General features: G+C 45.4%; 1 protein-coding gene across 1 annotated transcript in view; it reads left to right on the forward strand.

Moving 5' to 3' along the window:
* The window catches only part of LOC144755871 (all-trans-retinol 13,14-reductase-like), a 172,255-nt gene extending 165,987 nt beyond the window's left edge, over positions 1 to 6,268 (forward strand). The window contains exon 11 of the mRNA XM_078645237.1: positions 3,867 to 6,268. Within this exon, the coding sequence (XP_078501363.1) occupies positions 3,867 to 4,012 (146 nt within the window). The 3' untranslated portion in view covers positions 4,013 to 6,268. The remainder of the gene's footprint in view (positions 1 to 3,866) is intronic.
* The last annotated feature ends 3,134 nt before the right edge of the window (positions 6,269 to 9,402 follow it).

The raw sequence follows: 9,402 nt of genomic DNA on the forward strand, positions 1-9,402 counted from the left end.
ATAGAGCAGGGCTTAAACCTGTCCCTTATAATAAACAAATATATTGGATCAAAAAAAGGGAACTTGTTCCTGACATTTGTCGACCTAACTTCGGCTTTCGATTGTCTGGATCATGGAACCCTGTGGAAAACCCTGACTAAAATGGGGATAGATAAAAACATCTTAACTTTTATCCAGGAACTTTACAGAGATGCAGGAGCTACGGTGAGATATGGGAAAAATGGCGAGCAAACCAGAAAATTCCCAATTGCAAAGGGCGTTCGCCAGGGCTGCATCCTCGCACCGTTTTTATTTAACCTGTATATAAACGAGGTAGCAGACTCGATGAATGTCCTGGAGGTGGATTACCCCAAGATAAACGGACTCGCAGTCCCGTTATTGTTATATGCTGACGATGCGGTGATTATGGCCCGCACTCAGCGGGGACTCCAAAAGGCACTAACGGGCTTTGCAACCTTTATGAGCTCCAGAGGCCTCATAATAAATGTGGGGAAAACTTTCACGATGTCATGCACAACGAGAAAAAAAGTACCAGACTGCAAAACCTTTGTTAATAATTCAAAGATAGCGATGTCGAAAACTTTTTCCTACCTGGGTATCATTTTTAATAACAGGGGGACATGGTCTGCAGCGATTACCTCCCGAAACTTGGCCTTTGCCCGCGCAATAGGGGCGGTTAAGCAATTTGCTAAAAAATTGGGCGGGAAACCATAGACACACTACGTAAGATCTACGCAGCTAAATGTGTGTCCACAGCTGTTTATGGGGCGGGGATTTGGGGACTTGCAGATAGCTCCGAAATCCAAAGGGTGGAGAATGCTTTCCTGAGGTACCTCTTAGGAGTCCCACGTTCCACATCCACTACCATCTGCCACAACGAACTGGATAGATCTCACATTAGTGACATCATAAAGATAGCACCAGTTATGTTGTGGCATAAGATCTGGACATGCGAGGACACGACCTTTAATAGGGAGGTAATTCAGGATTGCCTGCAGCAAGGAAATGGCGCTAAACAACCTTGGCTAGCCTATGTTAAAAAATTCCTGAACTCCATCGGCAACCCAGAATTCTTTTCGGACCCACTATCATGCGCCCAAATCCCCAAAAAAGTATTAAAAGAGACATGTCTTGGCCTATTGGAGGAGAGGAGATATTATCTAGATGGGAATAAGTCCACCATTATAGCCCACCGCCAGATTTTGCATGAACATGGTTTACATCCCTATCTGGCGCCAAATATCTCCCCTTACCATAGAATGCTGTTAGCTCGTCTGAGGACAAACTGTTTTTTCAGGTTAATAACGTTCCCTGCCCCGAATGATTGGTCAGTGAAAATGATTAATTGCCCGTGTGACGGAGTAGCTACTCAGTCTAACATACATTGCATACTCTTTTGCAAGTACTATCAATGGGGTAGGAAAAAACATCTATTGCCTCTGTTAAAACTGTGGGGCCTGAGAAGTTGTAAAGCAGCCCTCCACAGATTGTATCTGCTTCAAGACGAATGTACTATTGGAGTGATGATAAAATTCCTGTCGTTCGTTACAAAATGTAGAGGATCCATGAGTAACGATTAGTAGGTTGAGGGTTTGTAGAAGTATTATTCTGTGCCTAATAACACCATATAATACATAAATATGTCATATTTACCTCAACCCTTCTATCATGCAATTGCAACGATACATATATCAATCGCTTTCTAGAACATTTTTTTACAGGGTTTTTAATATTAGATTAACCGAATGACTAGGGTAATGAATATGTATTTTTTGTAAAAATCTCCTTTTTAGCATGTAAATGTTTAATTAACGTTGTTTTTAATCGCATTTTTGTAATGTTTGCTTATATGGTGTTTGTTAAATACCGAATAAAGCTATCTTTGAATCTTGAATCTTGATGTACTTTTGGTGGTTAGGGCTATGCAGCTTTGCCAATGTGCAACATTTGACAACTTTTCTGAGTGACAGTTTTGGAAGAATCTTGGTAGGTCATGGTAAGGATTGTGGATAGTGTTTTTTTAGGTCCTGGTTTTACCATTTCAGAATTGACCTTCAACAAATCAACGTATCGTTGATATACCTGGATCATCAGAGTACCGGTTGTGTGTATGTTATGTTATGATACATTTCTTTTTTTTGCAAAAATGCCATTTTAGCGTGCTACATTGCACTATGGCACATGGGTGAGCGTGCCCTGTGGTGTGTGTACTTGTGACATACCCTCTAGTGCAAATGATTACACACAAAAAAACGCACCTGTTTTGCTCAATTAAATATGTAATTCCAATAAAAGTACAGGTGGTACGCTTTTGCCCATTGTTGCCTGACTACTCGAAGCCATGTCATGCTAGGTTTAGTGGCTTTGGTTGATCTGGCTTGATGTGGAATCTGAAGCACTGGTATTATATTAGCTCTACATGAATTATTGGTGTTAAATGTGAAGCAAACTAGCTAGTATTGTGCTCATTTTCAGCACAAAAAGCTTTTGCATGTGATGTTTAATGGGGCTGCTAGTGGCTTCCCATTGCATAGCAGTGTCCCTCATAGCATTTCGTGAGCGCCTGCACTGCAGCATAGTACATTTTGGCCAGTGAGACTAGATGACTGTTTTTTGCAGCATGCTTTCAGTCACTACCGTCTAATACTGGGCAGCTCTGCTGAAAACAGTGGACCTTGTTTACATTTGGGCAGGTAATGGGGCATGTGCATAAAATTGGCAGATACTCAACTCTTGGTTCTCCATCTCTATTTAAGGATGGCGGCACTGCAGTATTTCTATTGGTGAAGCCACAGCCATGTGGAACCTTTTTGTTTCCAATAGTGGATCTGCAGCCAGTTCATTCGTCGGAAGCTCTGTGATCGCAAGCATCAACAGCATTAGAAGGCCTGCCCTATTTACAGATACCCATTTGATGACATTTATATCATTTTCCCTGTTCAGAATCACCATACATAGCATGGAAGTCTAAAAACACATATATGTTTATTCTATATAACCCACTTCCTTGAGAGGCCAAGTTTTGTTTGCTGTATTACTCCGCGGTTGTTTTGATTCTTCATATTTGGCCACTTACTGTGTTTAGAACACTGTGATAGTCTGATCTGTGTTCCCACCTATCTTGGTGTTTTGTTACTTTATGTTACTGTTCTGTGCTCGAGATTCCCTATTATTCTACCCTGTGAAACTTCCTGTCCATTTTATCTGTGTATAACTCTTCTCTTAGAGATCCGTGTTATTTTTTCCTTATTACTCCCCTGTCTTTGGAACCTTTGGTTAGTACTCGGCCCTGTAGTCCCCTCCTGTCCCTGGTATTCTGTGGTACAGTACTCAACCCTGCTTTGCTGTGACGTCCTATGAATATGTGTGTGTGTGTGTGTGTGTGTTGTGTGTGTGTGTTTGTGTTTGTGTGTGTGTGTGTACACCTGTGCAGTCATAGGTGAATTTACAGTGGAAAGTTCACCATGATACACACAGCACAGGTCACTTAGGTCCTGTGAATTCTCCACTGGTTGCTACCATGGTTCGCCCATGGCCTGTCTCACCATCATGGAACCCTATTGCTTCCCTACCCCACTCCACTGTACCACTTTTTCCGATCTAGTGCCCTTTCCCATCTTCTGTTGTAGTTTCATTTAAGAGTCACAGACTCCGTCTGGGGAATTAGAGGTGGGCACACCCTACTTTTCTCTTCAAACTACATTGTGGTAGCGGTGCGTTGTGGTGAAAAAAAGGCAGCAGCAGTCTGGTACCAGCAGTGTTTCCACGAGTGGTGGCAGCACGCTGGCGTCCTAAGGGCGTACCTGGATGTACATTCACACTTGCATTGACCCAAAGGCTCATGGTATCTCTCGGTTCCTCTACAGGACAGGACGTGTTCAGCTGTGGCATCGCCGGGGCCGTCCACGGGGGTCTGATCGCTGGCTGTGCAGTTCTGAAGCGCATTCTTTACCTGGACCTCCTGCTTATGAAGAAGAGACTGAAGAGGCAGAGTGCCAAGAAGTCTGCTTGATACCCTGAGGAGATGAAGACTGGATTGGCCAATTAGCTAGACAGGGATCTGAACTGTATGAGGCTCTTGAGCTGCTCCAATGTGTCTCAATGTCACCTTTGACCCTTTGTATGCAGCCCCTGAGATATCATTGTGGAGACTCTTCCCAAGATGGCTGAAGATAAGTATGCGCTTCAGCAGTGGTTAAGGGTAATGGCAGGGCAGGAAATGCTTTCACTCTAGACACGAAGACACATTCTACCACCCTCTCGTTGGCTCACAATTGCATAGTTTGTAACCCACGACAACACTGCAAAAATGTCATCACTCTTCTGCTGACCTACTTTTGCCTCTGTCTCTACTCTCTGTGAATCTCTCACCCTCTCTCTCTGCCCTCCACGGTGTTGGCTCTTAATTGGACGTGTACCCAAGAGTCTTTGCATATGTAATTCCCTCCAGGTAATATCTGGAGCAATTCTGTGGATGTGCGCAAAGCAAAGACAATTTCTGAAAGTCTAATTGAAAAATGTTCAACCAGTCCCACAAATCATCCTGGGAAATGCTGTTACCATGTGTTAACTGTGCGCCTGATACTACCACCGCACGTCCGATGCGGCTGTTAGCAAGTGACCTGGTCTGAAACCTGCAGATATTAGCTGGGATGGGCGAACAGCAGCCTCGGTGTGCAGGATGTGGTGCCAGCAACACAAATGAACTCAACAAACTAAGCAAACACAGCAGGCCAGTAGATTATCCTTTGTGCTGGATGGATGGGGTGAGCAGGTGCTGGATGGATGGGGTGAGTCCCTTTGGTTCGGTAATTTGTGAGATATTTATTGCACCTGACAAAATCTGCCGAGTTGGAATTTATCAGGAGCGATAAATACAACCCAGTTATGAGTTTTGGTGAAAACCACGCAGATTTTGGTGCTTATTGCACCAGAATCTGCATATTGAGGTAAATACCTGGACCCCCCCCCCCTCACCCCCATACGTATTGGCATGCCAACTCATGAGTGCGATATGTGCTTAACACAATTAACCTGGCCACTCGTATGTAATGTGTGTCTGAAATACAAGATTTCAATCTAACATTCTGTGTGAACATCTGCATGGGCCCCATCTGATATTCTGTGTGAAAATCTGCATGGGCCCCATCTGACATTCTGTGTGGGCTGCACCTGACATTCTGTGTGAATCCCATCTGACATTCTGTGTGAACATCTGCACGGGCCCCATCTGATATTCTGTGTGGACCCCATCTGACATTCTGTGTGAACCCCATCTGACATTCTGTATGAACATCTGCATGGGCCCCATATGACATTATGTGTGAACATCAGCATGGGCCCCATCTGACATTCTGTGTGGGCTGCATCTGACATTCTGTGTGAACATCTGCATGGGCCCCATCTAACACTCTGTGTGGGCCCCATCTGCCATTCTGTGTGAACATCTGCATGGGCCCCATCTGACACTCTGTGTGGCCCCCATCTGACATTCTGTATGAACCCCATCTGACATTCTGTGTGAACATCTGCTTGGGCCCTATCTGACACTCTATGTGGGCCCCATCTGAAATTCTGTGTGAACTACATCTGACATTCTGTGTGAACCCAATCTGATATTCTGTGTGAACATCTGCATGGGCCACATCTGACATTCTGTGTGGACCCCATCTGACATTCTGTGTGAACCCCATCTGACATTCTGTGTGAACATCTGCATGGGCCCATCTGACATTCTGTGCGAACCCCATCTGACATTCTGTGTGAACATCTGCATTGGCCCCATCTGACATTTTGTGTGAAGCCCATCTGACACTCTGTGTGAACATCTGCATGGGCCGGGTCTGACAATCTGTGAGAACATCTGCATGGACCCAATCTGACATTGAGTGAACATCTGCATGGGCCTCATCTGACATTCTGGGTGAACTTCTGCATTGTCAGTTGTTAGTTGCCATCAGGTCATATAACCTAATACTGATGGTGGGCCGAGTCACCAGGCTCTCTTCCGCTACCATCTGTGCCACAGTGGGTCTTCCATACCTATGCTCTCATACCTTTATTGCTGCTGAATTATGTGACCTCCTACCTCAGGGAAATAGGTGCATTCGCACCACAGCGTGCTTCTGTTAGTTGTACAGCATTCCCCCGACTGTTCTGCAGTCCATTTGTCTGAATGTGTTGTGATGGCTTTTTCTAACCCTGACATGGGTCTTTAACTTCTACAAAAGTGTACACTAGGAGATTAAAGGAAAGAACTGACAGAAAATCCACAGTCGTGCAGGTTATCCTTGTATCATTATTTATGTCTGTTGGAATAATGAGCTGTTCTCCTTCCCGTTGAATGGATCCACGTGGATTTGTAGGTTGATGTTGCTATTAATTGGTATAGGTACAAATACATCAATAATGTAGTTGTCTTGGATTGCTACTAGTGTGGGACTGTGCTGATGGGAAGCTAAGGCTGAATCTGCTGCACTTCACAAAAGGGCACCTAAGTATCTGTGTTAAATATGTATTTTGTGACTTGCATATAAATTGTCATTATTGGATAATAAGCTATGAATGAGGATGTGTTGAAATGCAGCAGCGGCCCGTGCAGGTAAGAGCGGTGGGGCAAGGTGGGGACGGGGGACGGGGGGGACAGGGGGGGGGGGGAATTCGACAAACGATCACGAGGGAAAATTAAATAAATAATTAAATGTCCCTCGTCGTCTGTCGACCCCCCCCCACCCACCCTTCCACACGGCCCCACCTCTCTTACCTGCACAGGCTGCTGCCAATGCTAAAAAAAAGTTGATATATGGATTTCTTTGTATGACAAATCCACTGACTTTTCAAGTGCTGTACGAAGGCACGGGCGCTGAAGTGCTGTTCATCATTACAGCCTCTCTATGTACTTGTGATTTACAGTGGTGCATTAAACTACACAAAATGGTTGGAGTCCTGCAGTTTCTGCTAGTAGTCTGTGGTTGTATATTTTCGAATACACGCCTATTCTTCAGCAAGGTTTTCTCCAGTCTCTGGTTACAGATTGTATCATGTTCCTTTATATAGTATGTTGCATCCAAAACAAAGAGATGTTAGTGTTTATTGAAGCACTACAGCACGTGTTACACGTAAGTGCAAATACTGACATGCGATTTTCCTCGACACAAGCATCAGCTTCCATAACATTACAGTTCTCTCTCATTTGTCTATGTAGATCAGAAAGACACATTGCTCTGCAATTCATGTGCCTAGCCACATAACACCAGTTAATGCTATTGCTCTGTGGTCTTGGCTGTAATTTATAATTACAGGCTTTAATCCTTTACAGTTTCCCAAAATATATCTAAATATGTCAGAGATTTCTAAAGAAACGAGTTATTTGTTGTGTTCCTGCTTCAAATTTTTTATTAAAACTAAAATTAAATTTCATTACATACTTGAGTGAGTTTGTAGTTTCATTCATCTTTTTATCCATACAAGATGGAAGATAAAGCTCTTACCCTGCTCACAGTGATCCACAGACCTGGACACCATTTTTAGGTCTCGGACTAGGCAGCGCATGCGCTGTCTCGTCAGAGAGATACTGTATACAGTATAGTGGGGGAAGCTCCGCCCACTTTCCGGCTATCTTTATAATTGGCCAAAATTGTAAATACTGCATTCTCATTAGTGTTCGGCAAGTTAGTCCTGCCTCCTCACGGCCATGACATCATTTTTATCCCTCCCTGGTTATCAGCCCTTTTACTTTAAAAACACTTCTGTTCCCCTGACTCCCCCGTTCCCTCCCGCAGTTCCTCGCTTCTCTGCCCACCACACCCCTACCATCCACTCCCGTTTCTGTCTTCTGGTACAACTGCAGTTTTATTTACAATGCAATAGGATTCGCGTTAATACGAGTCCTATTGTATTTATAAATGCTTGTCTTCTCCTCTCATTGGCTGACTGGATTTGCACTCTTTTTCCTGACCTGTCCAGTCCCTCGTTCACACTGCTGCTCCGGTTCTGGAAGCAGAAGCAATGCGGCTGTAATACAAATGCGCATCCTGCTTTAACGACAGCAGGCAGAAGCTTGCAGCGATCTCCATTACCAGGACCTCAATGGCGGCTGCATTTTGGTGCGCTCTCTGCCACCTAGACTGCGCAGGGTCCGGGGCCCACAACTGTACCGGGAGTTTGTGCTCAAGTTTAAGCAAACACACACTGGAGCAGGGCAGGGTCTGAGGTCCGAGAGGCACCCGGCCATCTTACATGCATGGGTGTCCTGAGAGGTGCACAAAATGGTAACTGCAGGCAGCACGGTTATAGTTCTGAAGCTAAATGAGACCGGTAACCGCGGTTCCAGGAAAGCTGCACCCTCTGACACAGAGGGAGGAAGCGAGACGGGCTGCTCTCCCCACTTGCGACCAATGCCCTCGCTGCTAAGGAAGGAAGTCGCAGTGTGAGTGAAAAAAATAGTAGACTAACCAGTGGATGCGGAAACCAACGGGGGAATGCTGCCAACAGGGAGATACAAATACGGGCATCACCCACTGAGAGAGAGAGGTGAAAGGCAGGCTGCTCCTGCCGCCACCTCCTCTGGGCCAGAGGAGCAGTCTAACCGCAAGGAGCAGGCGCAGGTGTGCAGCAGGCTAATAGAACGCAAAGCCGCTGCTCGCCGCCACATCAGTTAAGCGTGCGCAGAGCAGAGCGGGCTTAGCGTGTTTAACATATAGCAGGTGTGTGCACATCCACGTGCTTGCTGTGCACCTTCTTCCACAGGGTCTAAATTAGAGGGGCTAGGTGGGACAGGAGAGGCGTAACCCCAATTCCACCTTATTGTTTTGCTCATCACGCTTTCTGGTGCGATTGAGGGCGCGGGCACACTAAGTGTTTCAGGGGGCACACGTATTTTAAAGATCTCATCATAACAAACAGGTTTCAAGGTACGAACACCAACTATGACTATCCGGATGTACATATCTGGAGCTGTTATTGTAGTGGTTGTGCCTCTCATACGTCTTACCGTCGTCCAGGTAACTCGAGTGGTACAAAATGCTCCTAAAATGGTCCCTTGCAACGGTCACATTTTTTCGTCAGCACTACTTGAGAACTGTGGGGCATATTATCAAGGTGGGCGATATGAGATTATCGCCGCTTTAGCGGCTGTTTTCGGCCGCTAAGCGGCGATGATTTTATCGCCCTATTAGCAAGCTGTCGCTAACAGCAGTTAGCGACAGCTTGTAGGCGATAGCGAGCGGTTTGTGGCCCGCTTTGCATGTTGCTAATGACATGCAAAGTGGGCATACCCAACCTGAAAAGCAGTCGCTAACATCGCTATCGCCTATTATCAACGCAGGCGAAGCGACAAGAAAATTCGCGCTAAGCACGAATATCGCCAAAACCTAACACCTGCTCAGACCACTTCTTAGCCTG

The sequence above is a fragment of the Lissotriton helveticus genome, chromosome 5_1, assembly GCF_964261635.1.
Source record: "Lissotriton helveticus chromosome 5_1, aLisHel1.1, whole genome shotgun sequence".
Taxonomy (NCBI): Eukaryota; Metazoa; Chordata; class Amphibia; order Caudata; family Salamandridae; genus Lissotriton; species Lissotriton helveticus.